Source organism: Halichoeres trimaculatus, unplaced genomic scaffold (assembly GCF_033239565.1).
Source record: "Halichoeres trimaculatus isolate MK-OKI-2021-1 unplaced genomic scaffold, fHalTri1.1 fHalTri1_scaffold_18, whole genome shotgun sequence".
NCBI lineage: Eukaryota > Metazoa > Chordata > Actinopteri > Labriformes > Labridae > Halichoeres > Halichoeres trimaculatus.
Window position 1 is genome coordinate 24,542,080 of NW_027437196.1, and position 21,241 is coordinate 24,563,320.

At 42.8% G+C, this 21,241-nt stretch overlaps 1 protein-coding gene across 2 annotated transcripts in view; it reads left to right on the plus strand.

The window, feature by feature from the left end:
• The window catches only part of nrp1a (neuropilin 1a), an 89,396-nt gene that overhangs the window by 20,646 nt on the left and 47,509 nt on the right, over window positions 1-21,241 (plus strand). For both annotated transcript variants that reach the window (XM_074693317.1, XM_074693318.1), the window contains exons 4-6: window positions 2,559-2,740; window positions 14,654-14,881; window positions 18,688-18,843. In XM_074693317.1, coding sequence (XP_074549418.1) covers window positions 2,559-2,740; window positions 14,654-14,881; window positions 18,688-18,843 — 566 coding nt within the window. The remainder of the gene's footprint in view (window positions 1-2,558; window positions 2,741-14,653; window positions 14,882-18,687; window positions 18,844-21,241) is intronic.

The window sequence follows — 21,241 nt, forward strand, 5'->3', positions numbered from 1 at the left end:
TTACTCCTCACTCCTTCTTCATCTCCATGATGTATCTCAGCATCAATTTTTTAAGCTCCTGGCAACGCTTTGCTTTTGGCAGTTACAGGGCAGGTTGGAGGGGGCTGCAGAGACAGGCTCTGAGGTGAATTATAAGTCGGCTGATAGAACAGAGCAGAGTCACGGGAAGATTGATGCTCTCTGTTGTGAAAGATGGAGAGGAGAGGAATTAAATGCACTAATACAAACACTCAGGGAAGAACTTGGTGGAACATTCATTCAGTTTATGTAGATAAAAACTGTCCACATCGCAAGGCAGGAAATAATAACTGAGGTTAACAGTGAGAAAGAGCTTTCAGCAGTAATTTTGCCTCATTGTCATTGACTTTGGGTTTGTAGCTTGGCTGCAGCACCATAAACACTCTTTCTCGTGACTGGAGCAGACGATGATATCATTTTAGCTGAAAACAGTAACGCTGATCTCTGCTCCAAGGGATGAACTGAATAATGAGTGACTCCTCGGCTGTGTAGCCTAGAGTAAATGTTGTAAACACCATGTGAAAAGTTGTTTTTTTTACTCTGCTGCAGCTGATAAAGCTGCTGAAACAAAGCGGTGCTTGTGTGAGCCGAGCTGAGCTGTTGCTACAGCTGGACCTGAGGAGAAGAGGATGATCTCGTATGGAGTCACACTGAAGACCTAAGTCCAGTTCATGATGAGACTTCTAGTAGTTTTAAGGGTTTGAGGATTTTACTTAGTGGCCTAGTTATGAAAACAGAGAGCAGCTTTCTCTTCATGACTGAAAATCCAAACGCAGGATGAAGAGACGGAGCTTGATGCACGTTGACAGCTCCATATCACCTCGGATCACTCTATCCGAGCAGAAAGAGAAAAAGTGAAGCCTCCTCCAGGGACCCAATTTCAAGCTGCACCAACTCAACATTAAGTTACACTCCGTCCTTCTCCTTAACATGCTCACCCCAAGTACTTCCAGAGATTTTCTGCAAATAAACGTCCACGCTAATCCCCAACCTCCCAAAAACCACTTGGTGTAACTTGATTTTTTGTTTTTACACATACATTCGAGGCGAGAGAAGGAACTGTTTCCACAGAAAAAGCTGCCAAAGACTGTGTGTGGATACAAGTCAGGTCCCACCTGAGGGATTTCACCCACCCTGAGCCATCATTCAAAGTGTAAATCGCCTTTCTGTGTGAAAGCCTGAGCATTAAGTGAATTCAGAACCGCTAAGGAGACGTGATGTTTTGACAGTAATTTGGGAATCAAGTAAAACTATGAAAACAGGCCCCTGTGCCCAGGAGGCACATAGTTTCTGAGAGACAGACAGCGTGTGTGTGTGTGAGTGAGAGTGTGTGAGTGGCTGTGCCCGACACCTGCTGAGAATTAAACACTCATACATCAAGATTCATTTCTGTGTTTTCTGCAGTTTTAGCCTTCTGTTCTCTGCTGAAGATGGAAGACCATCACAGCAGGTCAGCAGGGTGGGAATACGCTCGCCGAGAAGACTTGTAGAGCTCAAAACTTGGCATGGATTTGCTTTATGGGTAATTAAGAAAGTGTGGAAACCTGAAGTGAAATCAGCGTTTGGATCGACGCTGAGCTCAGAGTCAGAACACAGCACGGAAAAGTCATCTAAAGCATCATGCAAACCTTTATGTCCACACACACACACACACACACGCGCTAAGCAGAACCAGAAGCTGTTTAGACCACCCTCATTGGCTAGTCACTCTAATTCCTCTTTCACCAGCTTAAGTTTCACACGCCAGATTCCGTGTGTGTGTTTGTGTGTGTCATGACTCCTGTTCCAACATCCTATTTGGGAGCTGTTTTCCTCCTCTGCTCCTAAACTCTTCACCGACTCAATCAGGCGTCTCCTCTCCTCTGCAGCGGTTGGTCTGAAATTCCATTTCACTGTGATGTCAGTGTGTGCGGCGTGTGTGTGTGTTTGTATAAGTGTGTGTTTAACAGCTTTAACACCTGCCTCATTCATTGCACCAGCCTAAGCCTAAGGGTTAGATATTATCACTTTCAATTCACATTTTCCATCAAACAACAGGCCCACACACACACACACACACACACACACACTTACAGACAAACACACACATGGCGGGTGTTGTGCTGTGGTTAAATGGAAGATAGACGAGTGTTCAGCTGAAGTCAAGTTGTTCAAACCATTACGTAAACTGGTCTCACTGCTACAGCCTCTGCAGTGAGTGTGTGTATGTGTGTGCGTGTGTGTGTGTTCCAGGTCGATATAATGAAAGCAAAGCCTGCCCACCTGTTCCCTGAGTTTTAACCTGAGACCTCATTAGTGCACAGTGTTTCATTTCCACTACATTACCTGCACAATATGCTGCGTTGCTTGGAGTTCATGCGCTCCTCTGGGTATGAATGTATGTGTTTATCTGTGCGTGTGTGTTCAGGCACAACATGAGCCTAATTCCCAACAAATCTAATTTTCCTCAACAGAAAGAGAGCAGGATGAATGAAAACAAACCTGAAGGGGTGAAAACTTTGGCTAACACCGCTTCCCTTCCCTCTCCCTTCTCGTCTCAGGTATGACTACGTGGAGGTGCGGGACGGCGTAGACGAGAGCGGTCAGCTTGTGGGGAAGTACTGTGGGAAGATCGCGCCGTCTCCGGTCGTCTCTTCAGGAAACCAGCTCTTCATCAAGTTTGTGTCTGACTATGAGACGCACGGAGCAGGTTTCTCCATTCGATATGAGATCTTTAAAACAGGTGGGTGGTCCGGCACTGGCTGAGCTTCACTTTACTCTGACTGTTTTATAATTTTACACGACATGTTCTGTGAGCTGTTCCTGGCAGGTTACACCAGTTACACTGATATTTACATCCTACATCCATCAAACTGATGCGTCCTTCCAATTTACTGTCCGTCTTAGCTGCAGGTTTTCATCACACCTCCTCAGCATTGCAGGCTTTATCTGTGACTCCTCATCACGCCTCATTTTTGCATCCAAATTATCCTGCAAGGGATCAGGTCAGACGCCAAATATAAACTAAACACTGTGCTGCTAAAAAAATCAGCCAGTGCAATATGAGTTGTCTTACTGGAATATTAAATATAGAGCTGCACTTACATGAGTATTTCACATGATAGAATATTCATCATCGGTTTATTTTTATCAATTTAAGTGTGTCACCTAGTTATTATTTGAGAGTGAAAACCCTGTAGACTCAGAAGATGGTCCCGAGGCAGTTCTCTGGTTATGAAGTACTTCTCAGGTTGAGGACCATGTTTCTCATTAACCTGTTTGCTTCCAATTTTACACCTTAAGGTCACGGCTGACTCGCTGTAGCACACATTTTATTCAGTTACTGTTCTGGAGTTTTCTCAGCTGTCATGCAATCAACAAGTGAGCAAATCAAAATGTTTATAAAAATTCTTGAATAATGAAATGTTGGTGTGCTGTGGTGGCATCTCAGCGTCTGCTGGAGCCTGCAGACTGTGAAAGCAGCATGGATAGTTGGATAAAAGGTGTTAAACGGCTGCTGATGGAGGTACTCCAATTTAGATTTTAGATTTTGGACACTGAATAAAACAAACAGGTGACAAAGTGGAGTGACAGAGAGACGACTGACCACCTGCCACAAATCTGTGGTGAAGAGGTCTATAATTAGTCATTTTTCTGTGATACTGGTGATACTTATCAAATAACAGCAGCATGAAATCATTACAGATAAGCTTTTGCCTTTTTTTATAAAAACTCCTCAAAAACTAATCTCTTTCTTTCATATTTGATCTGTAACTACTACCAACAGGTAAGGTAGTCTATAAGTCACGAGGAAAAGGGCAGAATTAACAATACATGCTACATTTTTTATCCTTACCCGAAGAATATTTCTGCCTTTTTTGCATCCAGCTGATGAAAATTGTTTTATCTAACACGGGACTCTTCCTTAAGAAATGAACTTTAGAAATAGAAATCTGTCTTACTGGACTTAATACGTACCACATTCACCTGAAAAGTCCAGAAAAAAATGTGACAAGGATTCTGGTAGGGAAGACCCAGATGCACGACTTAAAAAAAAAAAAAAAAAAAAAAAAAAAACTCTTCATTTTAATGAAGAAACTATAGAACATGAAATCACAGCTCATCTAAAAGGGGGAAAAAAAGCAAAAAATGAAAAAAGTCTCCCAAACTAAGGCAGCAAAAGACTTGGTACCACAGTGACCAGACATGACATGATGATCTGGTACAGGACAAGGGGAAGACGCAGTCTTAACCCTCTCAAGGCAGACATTGCAGATTTGATGAAACAAAAAGTTGACCCCAATGTTTTAGACGAGACATGACAAGATCTCTCATTTTGATAAATCATAAAAAAACTAAGCCTGAATTGCCTGTTAAAACGTTGTAAAGAAAATGTGTCAATGGGTAAAAATGTGCTTGTCAGGCTTCCTGAAGAAAGAATAATGTCTGAAAACAAGACTAAACAAACATGACATCAGACATACAGGTGCTGATACCACCACAGTAATGTCATCTTTCAGTAATTTATCAGGTCATTATCTATTAATGGGAAATGTCTTAATTTTATTAACATAATGTGAAAACCATGCCCGGACAACACCTCAAACTCTAAAGATCAAGAAATAAGGTTAAAAGCTTCATAAAACTTTACTCCTCTGTCACCTGAGGTTGTTCTCTCTGTTCTGTTCTCCAGATCATGAAGTCATTATTGGATCTTTTTCTGCTTCTTCTGCCTGCTGTTGTATATGCTTTACAGTATAACCCCTGGATAATAGCTTTGGGCTGTCATATAAATTACAGAAAAAATATATATATATGCATCTGGCCTTACCTCTTAAAGAGTGTCATTAAAAGTTACGTTTCATAGTTACTTTCAGTCAGATTCTACTGGAGCCTTAAGGATCAGTCTGAAACTGTATGTCTGGATGAAAGCTGCAGGAGTAGTTTTAAAAACCTCTCTGTCTAATTTCATGGTTTGTTTGTGATTTAGTCAAGGCAGCAGAGCGTCAAATTATGCAATCGCAATATGGCAGACAATATGCTCCGTTCAAAGCGATGAATCATAGTCCCATATGTTCCATAATCATAGCAGTTTTTATGTGCTGTGAATCATTGTACAATGAGCGAGGGCATAATTTGCTGAGCGTTGATTTGACAAATGTGGTTCATTGTCGGATTTCAGTCCAAAGCAGGAGTAGAATGTTAAAATCAGAGGAGTTTAATCTTCTGAGCTTTGTTTGGGGTTAGAGAGTGCTTTCACCTCCTAGAAACCGTGTGAGCGACCTTGCTCAATGCTAAGGCTAAAAATAAGACATCTGAGTGACTTTACTCAGGAATCAGGCATGATAAACCACAAATATCCTCAGGAGATGTCTATCTTATCAGAACACTGCATAACACGGGAGAATTTCCTGTTGCTTGGCTGCCTCTCTTTGTTTAGACTGGAGCACGGCAGCGGCGGCGGTGAAGGAGGACAGCACATTTCTGGAGAGTGACTCGTAGGGAGACAGGTGCTTCAGACGCCACTTTCATTAATTAACCTTAGCAGCAGTCTATGGGAAGCTCCCCCCCTCCCCTCCTGTGACCCTTAGAGACATGATGGATGGCCTTGTAAGGTCCCTCCTTCCTTTTAATCTGGGATGTGTGCTTGTGTTTGTGTTTGTGTGTCGCCATCACAGCAGGGCAGCTGGTGGAGTGTGGGTCCGTTTATGAGATCAAAGCAACACTCCACCCTGACATACTCATCCGCAAGCACCTCCGCCTCATTCCCCTTAATGAGAGCTTGAATGTGCTGCATTCTTCCAATGATTAGCTCGGTGTTTCTCAGTCTCACCTCGTAGGTAGGGCTCGTGATAAATGAGGCGTGTTAGTGTGCAGGGAATCTGCTGATACAGATCTTGCTTGTGAGGATTGAAATTAGAAAATCTGCTCCAAAGGGACGAGAATCTGCACTTTTTTGCTCATGAAATCCAGAAGGGATTCAGGGATGTTGCTTTAGGACATCACTTTTCATCCCGTTTTGAGACAAGTGCCACCCTCCCCAAGGGTGTGCCGTCGCCTCCTCAGTAAACCCTGGCTTTCTCTGGGTTTTGAATTCGTCCTGTGTTTTGACTACTGCAGCACTGTTTGGAGCAAAGAGCGGAGTTCTGACATCAATTAACATCCCTGTTTGTCAGAGAGTGGGAGAGACAAACAGAGAGAGTTTCCAAGCTAGCTGATTAGCACAGCTTATCAACAAGCCGGGTATTAGCTGGGAGAACATTGTGTTGGCTAACACATGTAACGTTAATGATGATACACAGATGCTCTGATAACGGATGGAGGAATGGGAGGCTCACCCTCTTGCATGCCAATGAAGGGAAATGCAAAGAATGCAGGCGGTTTATCCGAGTGATGAAAGGCCTGGAGTTCACAGAAAGTCAACCCCAGGGACTGGTGCTGTCTTTCATCTGGGGGGGTACAAACACGCAAAGGTCACATTGAAGATAAATGCATCCACAAAGCAAACACGTGTACTCCCTTCAGGGATCAGATGCCAACCTAAACAAGTATGTTTACGTGTGCAGGCTTACCCACTTAAGCTGCAAACTATGCAAACACACTTTCACACACATACGTCAACAAGCTGGCATCCGAGGCCCCGGCTTTCATCAGCTGAAGCCTGCAAAGTGTCTAATTGGAGGAGAACAGGTTGTTTTGCGACTCTCTGTGGCCACTTCCACATCACTTCTTACCCCTCTCCCCTCCTCTTTCCCATCCAACCATCTTAATTAGCATGGGCTATTTATTTTATAGCCTGCAAATTGGCAGCCTCGCTCTGCTGGCTGAAGTCTGGCAAGAGACGGGATGCAGCGAGATGGTGGGGGGGAAGAGATAGCAGAGAGGGATAAGTTAAAGGAGGGAGGAATATTTGAGATTAGCAAGCTGGTTGTGTTTGTCTCCATGGAGGCCTTCAACTTCCAGACAGTGATGAAATGAGGAATAAGGAAGATGTGCGAGCTGTGGGCTTGATTTGATCAAAAACCAAAGTAGATACATCCTCTTGGTTTGGTGGTTTTGGTTGACAAGTTGTTGCCCAGGCAACTTGTCAATTAGGATTTAGATTCAGCCCTCCACATCCAAATTCGAGACTAAATACTATCAAATCTGGCTTCAAAAAAATAATGACGGGGAAACCAAACTTGACTACAGAAAAGTCCACAAACCAGAAACAGCTGACGTCACATTTTCTTTTTTTGTGGACAAAAGTCCCTGATGTCATCCTTGTCGAGTGGAGCAAAATAAAACAAGGTGGGGCTGGTGCTTTTGCAGAAGACCGAGAGCTGTATTTATCCTATCTTTCCAAAAGTTTCTGGAAAGATCAGTCCTCTTAAGCAGACCCACATGCATGACATGTGTTTTCTTTTAACAGCTCTGCAGTTTTCTTAGAGCCACATCAATGCTGGAAACAGACCTGCTGAAGTGGGTGTGGAGGCAGATAGTGTCACTAGCGCCTCTTTAGTGCTCACAAACAAGCCCGTCTCTGTCTCCTCTGAAGCAGAATGACTGGACTTATGTTCACACTTATCATTAACTGGCGTTTAAACTAGTGTCCAGCCAAGTGTTAAAGCAGACTGGACTTCTTACTGCCAGTAGAAAGAAAAACACATAAACAGGCGCTGCCTCTTCATGTGAAGCTGATTAATGCAACAGGCGCAGAGATCTCTGACTCAGCAAAAATGGCCTGAAAATTCTGTTTTTTTCTCTAAACTGGGGTTTTTATTAACCCTTTAAACAAAAATCCACAGAGTAATAGCTGTATTGTTTTGTTTACGTTTTTCTTGGTATCACATTTCACATTGGGCAGTTTTGGCAAAATTTTCAGTAATTTATTTTTTTTTTTTTTTTGTAAATAAGCATTGTTTTATTGCAAAAATGCTTGTTTAAAAAATAAGCTACAATTGAGATGTTATTCTATTATTATTCTATCTATATTATTACAGCAACTTTTTGAAAATTAGCAATAATTGTCCTGAAAATAATGATGATTTCATGACAGCTGCTATTTTTGAAAGGCTTAACAACTTTTGTCTTACCTCTAGAGGCCATATCAACTTATGTTAACATTTTTATTACTGTATATTTTCTTTTTTGTTGTTACTCTAGCACAGTGTTACCCAACCCTGCTCCTGGAGGACCCCTGCCCTGCATGTTTTAGATGTTACCCCACTCCAGCACACCTGATTCAATTGAATGGCTCGTTATCAGGCTGGAGCAGAGCTTGATGACGAGCTGATCATTTGAATCAGGTGTGTTGGAGTCGGGAACATAAAAAAACATGCAGGGCAGGGGTCCTCCAGGACAAGGGTTGGGAAACACTGCTCTAGCAGACAGTGCAAAAGATCAGAAATAATATATGAATGTGATTTCAAGCTGAAGAGACCAACAAAACTGCCACACTGTTGTACACTTAGAGTGTAATTTAGTTATTAATGTGTTTATTTATTTAATTTTTTTTTTTTCCTTTTTTTGTCCTTGCCTTTCATGAATTTATATGTAAGTGCTTAAATGGTCTATGTCCGACCAAAAATGAATTGTTTCCATTTTGTGGCAAATCAAAATAAAGATTTAACATTAAAATAAGAAAAGATAGAAAGTCATCCTTGAAACTCATGTTTCAAATATGACACGTATATCAACCCAGGGTTATCAGCTTTCCTCTGAAGGAATAGGTTTCATCATAAGATGCTCAGTTTACTTCACAACAGCCGTAACGTGTGGACTACAGATTCACAAGTGTCTTTATCTTGCTGGGCAGGAAACCTCAGGGCTGATAAAACCAGATGTGTCGAAAGTATTCATATGCATTACTCAAATCCAAATATAGATACCAGGGTTTAAAAAGACTTTTGTAAAAAGTATCAACTCAAGTTTTTTACTTAAGTAGAAGTGTAAAAGTACTGGTTTCAAAACTACTTCAAGTATAAAAGTAAAAGTAACTTAAAGAGGGTCGATGCCCTCTGTGGCTGTGCCACAGAAGCCTGAGTCTCTGCCACGGACATCTTCATACTAAGCTACGTACGTCTGTTATGTCCTTGCTGAAGTGTGACGTGATGGATCGCGTACAGACCAATAGGGTGTTGAAATGTTATTATGTTTCTACATCTCTTCGAAATCACATCACAATCAAATTCATTCTTTCGGGGTGGCTTGATTTCAGCAATTTTAGGATAGGTTTTTACTTTTTTTGGAGTGTGTCTTTTTGAGTGATGGCAATCTGGAATGAAACAGGAGTAGTGAGGCTATTTCAAAATGTGCAGCATATAAAGTACAGATATCTGACTAAAGATGTAAGGAGTAGAAGGAAAAAGTCGGCTAAAATTTAGTTACTCAAGTAAAGTATAGATACCCCAAATTTCTACTTTAGTAAGGTAACAAAGTATTTTACGTTGTTACTTGACACCTCTGGATAAAACCCTTTCAGAAAAGGATCACCAGAAAGATGAGCAAAAGGCTCATCTTTTCAGGGTGGACAAACATCTGAACATTTCTGCATTAGCATGTTGGAGACCTGTGGTGTCATCTCTTCCCATTAAAGCTCAGTTTATCATGTCACAGATTTACGAGCACTTTTATTTTAACACACACCTGTGAAAACACTTTTAAGATGCATGTGTGTCCGCTTGTGTGTGTTGGGTGGGGCCTAATGGAGGGCACACTCTGCTTTCATAGGCGGCACGCCCTGATGGCATAGGTCACATCTGGCACGGAGACATACTGTCATCACACACACACACATGGAGTCCTCATGGAAACCTGAGACAACAAATCTCCTAAAAGGCAGCAAGAGTGTAACCTCCCACCCCAACCCCCACTGACCCCACCCAGCCAATCAGCACAGTGTCATCCCCGGCTGGATGGAGGGGGCCACATCAGAGGCACAATCAATTCACTAAATACTCTGTCAGCAGTGCCTCAGGGTGTGTGTGTGTGTAAGTGTGTGTAAGTGTGTAAGTGTGCTTATGGGTAAACCTGCCTTTCCATCTGTTGCTATGACTGACACTCAGCAGGCTCCAGGTTAATGTTTGATTTACCACTGAAAGAGTTAATTCTCCACCCACGATTAACCCTTCTGTCATTGTGGCTTACAGTGGGCAGAGTGTGACAGGGTGGGGGCAGTAATTGGTGGTGGAGGGCTGCGAACTGGGCTAATGATCAGCCAGAGAGCGGCACGCAACATAAACAGTGGTGATTTACTTAGCAGCCCAAGAACAACACCTTCAGCCCCCACGGCTCCAGCCACTAATAACCCTGAGTGAGGAGACGGAGAGGGGTGGAAAAAGGAGCGAGACACCAAAAGGGAGACAGATTTAAAAATGAAAACAGCGACTGGCCAACACATTTAACGCCTGTTCCTTGGCGCGATGTTGTTGTAATGATTAACGCCCAGGCTCTGGTCCGCTCCGAGCACTTAGAGCAGCAGCTTAATAGAGACATAGACGACAAGTCATTACAGGGAGTAACAGATGAAACCATATTTATTTAATACTTATTATTATCGATTGCTAACACTCACAAAGTTGAAACCAGATCTCCATTAAAAATCATTTTGTCTGCAGTTAAACAAACTAATCACTCAGCGAGTGAGCTGGAGTGACATTTGTTTACTCCCTCCTCCAGAGGAGCAGGGCTCAGTATAAACAAGAGTTAAAGGAATCCATTACTGCCCGCAGTAAATGTCTGAGCCGCTTGGTTGGAGGTTGTTGGTAAATGTGCGTTCAAGGTTACTTCTCTTTCTCTCTGCAAACATCCCGCTGTAAATTCAGGTGTTTGTTTTAAAGCTTTGGTCCGACCGCTCGGTGCTCTGTGGCCAAAAAGTCGTTTTTACTTTGAGTGAAATGGAACAATCATTGTTTGTGTTTTCTATCAGTACGACCTGTGTGAACCTTTCATATTTGCTGAAACCTCCCGTCCTGTCGAGGCCATAATTCCAACAAAGCTGAGGCACAGAGTGAGTAAACGTTAGGTCCTCCTTGTCAACGCAGATTCATGCGAAAACACCACTGCCACAGAGGAGCGTGACAGCTATCACTGAATGCCTCTCATGCAGGCCTCAGCACAAAGCGACCTGGGTGTAGTGAGGGGAGCTGGGGACAGACGCCCTCCCACATGGAGGAACAAGATAAAAGAGATCTGTTGGATGATTATCTCACCGCTGGGAACGACCAGAGCGCTCTGTCTTCTCTCGCCACTCTATTTTGTTGTGGTGTCTCCAGTCTGCCCTTTTTTCTGGGAGGTTATAAACGCAGCAAGGCACTCAAGAGGTGACAATGGGGTGATTTTTTTATTTGTTGGCTCAGCTTTAGTTGTGGTCTTTCAGAAAGAATATATGTGTGAAAAATGGGCAGAGAAAATGGGAAATGCAAAATGTCTGTGAGCTAGTTCAGGCTGCACTGATTTAACATTTCACTTTGACATCAGAGCAGCTTGACCTATCATCCTCACAGACTCATGATGAACATGTCCTGCTCATTTAGCAGTCAATCTAAGCTGCAAGATTCCCCATCTCTGCTTCTGCACCTCAAACTTTAAGCTGATCCACCTCCTCAGCTTTCACCCCCAAGCTGTGACTGGGGTTTTAAGATTTCTGCAGGTAAAAAATAAAACTGACGAGTTCAAAGCTTAGGCATCAGTTACAAACATTGTGATGCTGCAGTCAACATTTTAAATTAATCAAACAGGAGCTGCCTGAGTTTCCAAGTTTCTAGATTTATGCATGATCCTAATCCACAACTTAGAATGAGATTATCAACGATAACGTAACTTATTCCTGAATGCTACTTCTTGGCTTCCTGATCAGGTCGACCAGGACTGGATTGGTTAACAGCACGTCTAGGTCTCTGTGACAACACCATGCCTGCTGATAAAGTTTAGAGGTGAAAGGAGAGATCTGATTTTTTTTTCTCTGCTGAAAACAATTCCTGTGACTAATTTTGTAGTGATGGTGGACACTGGAGCCTAACTGTCAGACAGAAAAAGGACAGAAGAGCAGAAAAAAAAGCAGGAAAATCTTGCACTGAGCAAATATGGGTCAGGTACTTAATACTTAAACTCTGACAGTTGTTCGTTTTATTTCACATTTTTAATATTATTTTTTTGATATTCATTAAAAAAAAACATAAAAAAAAAATAAACTCAGAGAGAGTTCTATGTTTTTTTTTTTATTTTGGACTTATTGTCAGAATGACCAAGCCATCTTTGATCAAACTGATTTGTCACTTTTAATTGAAATTTTATGTATCAAAAGTAGTAATAGTATCGGTACTGGATATCAGTGAGTACTCATAAAGGAGTACTCGTACTAGTATCGGTCTGAAAAAAAAGTGGTATCGAACATCCCTAATAAATACCTCACCTCATTGCGTTGAATCCAGTAAAAAGTTGTCTTGAACAAAGGATAGTAACATCCTTCATTTCCAAAAACAAACACTTGCCTTGTTGGTCACGTCTTCACAACAGTGTGCAGCAGCCGAATTAAAACCAATCTTCTTAAAGGTGTAGTACCTTATAGTGTTTGACAATAAAGGACATTAACTGAAGCAACCAAGTAATGTACAGAAACAATGATTTTTATGAAATATAAGAATATAAAAGGAGGAGTATAAGGGTATCTGAGTTCCTTATTCTGTTATATTTTGATTTTAGGGTATGAGCTGCAGCTGAACCAAGAGGCCGTAAAGGCTACACGGTTGTAAAGTTGGACAACCCAAACACCAAATAGCATTTCTTGACTTGAGTTCATCAGAGATATTTTAGATTAATTTAAAGATACTCAGAGCCAATGAAGTGAAGCTATATGTTGGTGATAGTCTAATTTTTATTAAAACCATACAAAATGTTTGTTTGATGTCATGTATGGTCCAATGTGGATCGTCTAGTTGAAGGAATAAGTTGGCATAGTTAAATTTTTTTTAGTCAAGTTATCACAAATGCATTTATAAAATGAATAGCCATCACATTTTAGGATTAGGCTTCATTCTGATGAAATATTAAGCAGAGTTATAGCAGTCCAGGCACTTGTTTCTGTGCCAATCCAGTGCCTGGATTAAGAGTGAACCATTTCCAATGACCAAATCTGTCCTGGTCAACTGCTGAGCTGAGATAAGGGTCACGGTGGAGGCTGATGAAATGGATGGAGAGCGGAGCGGTGAGCCAATATCCACAGGAAACACAGCACACTGACCTGGACTGCATTTTGGGTCCTGCAGCTGTCTCAAGCACTCAGAGAACACAGACACTTTTTTCCAAAGAAGAAGCTTGCATCTTTTTTTTTTTTTTTTCTCCAGCCAAACTGTCTGACATTTCTCCCAAACACAGCGAGGTAAAGTGCAAAACTGCAGCATCCAGCAACCCTGTCATCCCAGGGAACACTCGCTCCCTCTTGTCAAAATCTCTCCATTTTCTGGGGGTAAATAGGAGGGGAAGCTGTGAAATTAATGGTGCCCACTGTTCTCAGAAGCTACACTTTAGCCGCTGCACTAAATGTCAGCTCTCTTTAGAGTCAAAGCGCCACTCAGGGTGGCTTTCAACTTGGAAAACCAACATGGCTCTCCCTCCCTTCACTCACTCCAGCAGTGGACAGGCTGAAGTGGGTCTGATGGTCCTGAATTATGTGCCCAGCAAGATGCTTCAGAAACAGTTTGCCACATTCATTTAAGCTCCAATGACTGCAGAACCGAGGCACTTTCTGCTGCAACTCCCTGCAATTTTGATTTCTATCATCCCCATCTGTGCCCATCACACTGGCTGTCTGACAGCCGTAAAAATGACATTCTGGGCACATTTCTGCCATTAATGGCTCCAAATAATTGCTTTTGATGACAGTAGTCTCCTGTAAATGTGTGAAGCCTGGCGTGGTTTCAATCTGGCCTGGTGCATGCACAGCGAACAAGTCTTACAGCCTCGTTCTGCCACTTTCTTAATGAATTTCCTGCAGCTGTTTGCATCATTTTTTATCACCTGTCAGTCACTCTAGAATCATAATCTCATGCCGCTGATGTTTTCAGAAGTAGCTAACATGGGAAATGTGTTACTGCTCCTCATCAGCTGTCAGGCAGCTCTCCAGGGAGCTGTGAATAAATATTTTGACTTTCCCCTGTGTAACATTGTGTGTTAAAGAGTGTGTATGTGCAGTCTTTGCCCTTGCCTTTCATCAAAGACGCTGTAATTTTGCCGGAGCACCTCTCGTGTGTTTCACAGACGTGTCCTGATGAGAGCGACAGGTTTTAGAAATTGAGGCTGTTTATTCATCGCTCCTTGATTCTGGTGATTGAGTCCTTTCACTGAAGTGTTCACTCAGAGTGCAGATGTTCCAGCAGTTACAGATTCAGCACAGGTACAGTGATGAAGGAGGGTAGTCGTGACTATAAATGGATATAAAAAGCACAGTATCCTGTGGTGAATGGAGGGGCTGCTAAGGTGGTCTCTGCTCCACGTGCCATAAACTCTCAACTCAATAGACCAGCTGGGAGGTACAACTTTGTAATACCCAGCACACAAAGCCCCCAGAAACAGATCACTTAACCAGCAGTAATTAAAAAACACACCATCCCCACCCTTTCCTTTGTCCCTGTCTTGTCTCACCTCCTCGTTTCCTCCCTTCTTTTGTTTCCCGCAGGACCTGAATGCTCCAGGAACTTCACCTCCAACAGTGGTGTCATAAAGTCGCCAGGCTTCCCGGAAAAGTACCCCAACAACCTGGACTGCACTTTCATGATCTTCGCTCCCAAGATGTCTGAGATCATTTTGGAGTTTGAGAGCTTCGAGCTGGAGCCGGACCCGACGCCTCCTGCTGGTGTTTTCTGCCGCTATGATAGATTGGAGATCTGGGATGGATTTCCTGGAGGTGAGTGAGAATCACATGGAGCATTGACGAATTTTTGATGTTTAGATGATGAATGAAGACTTGTGCCTGTGCATGTGCCTGTGTGTGTGTGTGTGTGTGTGTGTGCATGCCATAGAAGTATATAGAGTAGACAGCGTGGCACCATTTATCATTGTACAGTTTTGAAGCCAAAAAAAACCTGTCACAGGCACAGCCATTGGCAGCAGTTCTGCAGCCAGAGTCTGCGCAGTAGAGACTTTAGGGGTTCTGGGAGAACCTGAGTGGAGCCGGGTGGCAAATTTAACATATATTTTTTTTCCTTTTGAGAGTCTAATCACTTCTTGACTCAACCTCTGACATATTTTACAATCCTCAAAAAAAAAAAAATACACAAGAACGGCAGCTGTCAGTTATCATTAAACGCGACGTAAAGCCACTTTTTAAAAATGTTATAACTAATGAAAACAAAACTTTTCAGAAAAAAGAGGACTTGAATACAAGGCAGCCAAATTATCTTTCAAATCACCACAACAATCGGATGTGAGAAACATTTCTACGAGGTGTATTCATTTTTTTAAGTTTGACCACATCCCATCTGGAATGACCGGAGAGCCAGTTTTTTTACCTATACCGCAGCCAGCCACCAGGGGGAGCAGTTTTTGTAGCAACCTCACTTTGAGCTGAGCTTTTTTTTTTTTTTTTTTTTTTAACAGTCTATGGTGCAGGATCAATAACTTGATCACTGCTTGATGGTTCAATTTTTCTAGTACTGCAAATTTTGCAATTCATACAAAATCAACACATCGGATTCAGTGTGCCAGATGCCTGTGCGTGACATTTTTTGGGGGGATTATGAATCCAAAAAGCGCATCAGAGAAAAATAGACTTAATGTGCAGAAACCTTTAGGCCATGTCCACATGTAGCCGGGCAGTTTCAAAAATGAACTCCCCCCCCCCCCCCCCCCCCCTTGTTCATTTTTGAAAATATTTTTGTTCACACACAGCGGGCAAATCTGCCGATAAGTGCAGCTTGGGGCAGGCCAAACCCATATTTGGCTCTGTATTCCAGATGTATAACCCATAGCAGCAAACCAGAATGAGCCCCCTTCATTCAGCTGTGACGTTTGAGAACCGAAAACTCTGTTTACCAGCGTCTACACAAAACCATGAAACTGGAGTTTTCCAAAATCTTCACTTTGGCCAGAGTTTTAAGAAAACATCATTTCTAGTGACGTCAAGCCACAAAAAATATATGCTGTTTTCGAAATACCCGCCTACATGTGGACATGGCCTTAGTCTGTCAGTAGTAGAGAAAGAATCCTTCCAGTGTTTTATGGATGAGTACGAGCAGACTGGCATTTCCCTGATGGACAAAAATCTGTTTTTCAGCTTCCCTCCTATTCCCTAAAGAATGAACACTTCTAGACAATACGATGGCATTATCCGGGTCAGTAGGCTAACTGCTCTGACTAGACTTGGCAGGAACCCAAGAGCCGACATGAGCACGAGTCTTTGTCATCTCTGAGTGCCACAGACTTCCTGGTTTTTTAAAAGTTGCCCTTCCTGTTTCAGTTCTAGCCTGCATTGTGCAGAGTTTGTCTGTGTCTGTTCTTATGGGAGTTAGAGGTCTAGACTAAGCAGCCCTGATGCATAGAAACCTCAGAGGAAGTTATTGTTTAAAGAATTCTCTTTGAACTTTTTCTTTCCCACATTAACAGAAAAAGGTGCTTATTAAACGTGACCTGAACAAGCTCAGTGCTGATAAGACCCTGCATCCAGCGGATCCAGGGCGAAGCAAAAGCTCTTGTTAAATTGAGCGCAAAATAAAATATTGCTTAGAAAAATAATCCACCAAATCAGCAGGTGAGAAACAGAGCAAGAGAGCGCAAGCAGCGTTCAAAGCCAGGCCTCTCCGGCCTGATATGACGCTTTGAACTCAGTGAACAAAATCACCTCTTGAAGTTTGAGTTTTCCTTCTGGCTACTCCAACAGGGGGTGCAGACTAGATGAAAGCTATTCTCACACATCGGTGGCTGAAAATTGAAAGAATTTTATCTAGTATCAGTCAACCTGGAACTCATCTGTATTCTCTCGCTATCACTTACCAAATGATAAGGTTGGAGTGTAAATCCCTGTGCCTTTTCAAGGGAGTTTACTTAAAGTTGATTTCCATATCCTGAGCTCACCTCTCTGTGGAGTTACCTTTGATTCCACAAAGTATTTCCATAACTCATTTGCGTGTTCTCCCCTTGAGGTGGGATATGTTTAATTTTCAAGATTAGTGTTGATTAAGAGAATTTGCAAAGGCTTGGAAAAAATATGTCACATTATTATCACCTTTTAATACATCGAGCACCTCGGGGGTCTGGAGAAAAGAAACTTTGTCTGTGCTGCTTCCGTCTGATCAAAATTCAGAGATTTCTCACCCTTTGAGCTAAATTCAGAGTCGGTTCTTTCGTATGACACAAAAGAATTGTAATAAGAGGCAGAAGAATCTCTTTCCCTCAACGGTGAGCTTCTTCAGGGCCCAAACTGGACTGACATGGCTTCACACTGTTGGAGCGTTGCTGAATGTGACAGACTCTTGTATAAAAATAAGTCATGGGAGGAAAGGAGTGTGTCGACTTTTGCCAGGCAGTTCCCGCGGTGCCTTCTGGATCGATAGTGCATTAGCACAAAGGGCTTAAGGCATGTAGCTGTTGGGAGGTGTGCAGAGGTGGGACATGTCTGGGCACATCCAGGCCTCTGTGAACCACTGGGGGAATTACACCTCTCAAAGCACACCTCACTGGACATACGCTCTACCAAGCCCCGCTCTTCTTCCCAGAGGAACGAGGAATGCAGGGCCAAGACTTCATAGTGATGTTCTTTAAAATTTCATTGAGCTGGGGAGTCATGCAGATAATCCAGGAGATGGCCTTTTTTTGTTCAGCCGAGGCCGTAGCGGGTCTAAAAGCACACATATATTCCCACGCACAAACACCCAGCACAAGGGTTATGAAGATTAATCTGAGCCATCGCACTCCTGCCCTGTAAGTCCCAGCGGTCTGGCCTTTGCCTTTCATGTCAGCCCCGGGCTGGAAGAGGCATGTTCTGGATGATGGGAGGCCAGGGGGAGGCAGGACTGTCACTCAGCGCTGATCACAGCATTACTAATCACGGATAAGCTGCAGGTCTCTACGCACCAACAGAAACACACAGTCCAAACTGTGCATGGATCATAGCACACACAGGGCAAGGTCACTGTGCTCTGTTGTCACTGCGTGATATTTTCTCCTCTTTTCCACCTCTCTGTCTCCCTCTAATGCACCTCTTTCCTCTCCTGTTTCCTTCTTTTCAGCTGCTGAGTGGATCATGTACTTCTCACACTTTTATTGCTCTCTGTCTTTCAAAGCTTCCTCATTGTCTCTCTGCTTGGTCTTTACTTGTCTGGTCTCCTTCACAAAACTTACTCAGCCATGGCTGTGTCCTCCTCAATTAAAAAAAAATACGGGAAGACGGGAGGTCTGTGGAATTTACAGCCAGCAAATAGACACAGCCCGTGACCCTCCCACACCAGAGGTCCCCTTTCCGCTTTGCTCTTTTTGTGTCCAACAGGCAAACAGTCCTGGAATGTCTGGAGACTTTTCTCAAGCTTTTTATGGAGGCGGGTTAAAGAAATGCAGCCGGCGACATACCTCACTGACACACTAGTTTTCACACCTCCACAGGGGGAGTTGGTAGTTAAACCGATGTGTGACATGGCACAGGCAAACAAACAAATATTGAGTTAACCCAAGTCTAACCCACGTAACTATGTTGTGCTTTCTCTCTGTGTTTGCCTCCAGTGGGTCCGTACATCGGGAGATACTGCGGGCAGAACACTCCAGGCAGGATCATCTCCTACACCGGCATCCTGGCTCTGACAATCAACACTGACAGCGCCATCGCTAAGGAAGGCTTTTCTGCCAACTTCACCGTCATTGAGAGGACGGTTCCAGAGGGTGAGCTGACAGAGAGGCGGTGTAAATCAGATATGTGGAGGAGACAGGGCAGAACGAGAGGGAGCAGAGAGAAGAGCAGGAAATATTCTGCATTTTAAAGCAGAAACCAAAATAAGATCTTATTACGAAAGCGCTAAATTGTATCAAGCTGTTTTATGACACTTGACATACATGATGGGACTAAGCTGTACTGTTTATATTGGTTTAAAGAGAGACCTGACCTAATCACCTCAACATTCAGTGACATCAACAATTATAAAACTTATAATACACCAGATGCATCTAAAGTGCGTCTCTGTTCCGTCAAGGCAAAGAGATCTATTGGTTTCCATTCAAGTCACTGTGTCAACTTACACTGGATCCATTCTGTTGCAACCATCCTATTTTTGACGTACACAGAGCTGAGAAAAGATCAAACAGGATAGGAAGTTGTAACCGGAAACTAGGGCTGCACGATTATCGCAATCGCAATCGCAATCGCAATCGCAATGTCAGCACATGCAATTCAGATTTTTCTCCACGATAACCAAGCAAGTCTGTAGACTCATCATGACACAACTTTTTTTATTAAATCGCAAGCACAATCGCAATATTGTCCACCTAATCGCAAATCGCACCTTTTCCCCAAATCGTGCAGCACTACCGGAAACTACCTAAAACACCTAGTGACTTTCAAAATAAAACAAACTGTGTCTAGATCAGTTTCTATTTAGCTTGGCAATGATGACAAACGGACATATTGAGCCAAGCTAGACCAGGAGTCTACAGGTTTGTGGTCTTACAGCCCAACATGAATGAAGAGAAGTGCGAGAAATACTCTGTCTCATGACTCCAGTTGTCTGTCAGTCATGCGGCTTGTCAGACTGGACACACAATTGGTTTGAATTGACAAACAAAGTCAATACGCAATGGGACAGAGCTGGACTGCAGATGTATCTGGTGTATTTCAGGCGTTGACTGACAGAAATAAACGTATCTTTGACTATGATGATTGTGCATCATGTGCCCCAAATATCTTTTCATACTGAAGGGTGGGCTCACAAAGCACATTGCGTCAGTGATAATCAAGCTTCAACACACCCATTAAGTTTTTTAGCTCTGCAAAATGTGCACTTATTTCAATCAGATGTAGAGATGAACTGTGCGAAGCTGTGCAAGCATCCTCACAGAGCTCAGATCTGTTCTCATACAGATGAGGAGCAGGATAAGAGGGCACTCTTTATTGGTTTATTGAGGAGTTGGTTCATGGAAACAGTCATTCAGATTTTACTGTTTATGATTCAGCTTCCTGCCTGGAACATGTAAGAGCAGCTTGTTTGGATAAAAAAGGAAGTTCAAAGCAGCTCAAGACCATCTCCATGTGTGGGAAAGTGCCTATGTGCCAGAGTTGGATACAGCTTTAACTCCTGATTATGAATAACAATCATCTCAAAATTGTATTTGCAATTTTAAATTCAGTTATGTTATTGTTAGGTCATCCAAAGGTGAAACTATGATTAGATACCTGAAAGCTCATTTATACAGACGTTTAGCTATTTGGTGAATCAGGTCTTTTGTCAACTAACTCGAGTTTTCTCCAAGACAATTTTGAAACAAACTTTACAACAAACTTTATCAAAATATGTGTGTTCAACCCAACATGAAAAAGCACAGAGGGTGTTGTGCTAATAACTCAGCACAAGTGTAGCAATCAAGATGAATGTGTAAAAAGTGGTAGTGGAAATAAACAGAAGGTAACAACATGACCCTGTGAGGATTATTACAAACAGTGAGGAGCAGATGTTGTCCCATTACCACATATTCCCACACCTATAACAGGGCTTAAGAGTTATTAAATAAACACCTCCTGCCTCTTCATTTGGTGAATTTGTTACAGGGTGAAACTCTGCCTCCCCTCCTGCGGTTTATGAGTCTTTAACACACTGCGGAGCCAAGCTGCAAAAGGCAGCTTCCCCACCAGTAACCACCCAGGACACACACTCACACACACACACCCCTCAGGGCCTTTGCATGCAGTATCGTTGTCACAGGGTTCGACCCTCTGACCCCATTTTGTGAAACGCACTGACTAAACATTTCATTAAGGAAGACGAGCGCTGGTAGGAGTCATAAATCTGTCCGGAGGCCAGACCACCCCAAACACGCACAGTCAGTCTTTGAGCAGCAATGCAGATGGATGACATTCAACAAATCCACTAATCATCTCCAAAATCAGGATCTGTCAGGCCCAAAGGGGAGGCAGACGCTAAGTGGATACACAGAAACAGACCGGAGTACGCAGTAATGAGCACAGCGAAGACTGATGATGTCATTTCGCTGCTTTAATCACACCATCCAGGATCAGATTACGCAAATCAACTTTTCACGTTCCCCATGAAGGCTAATGGCGAAACATCTG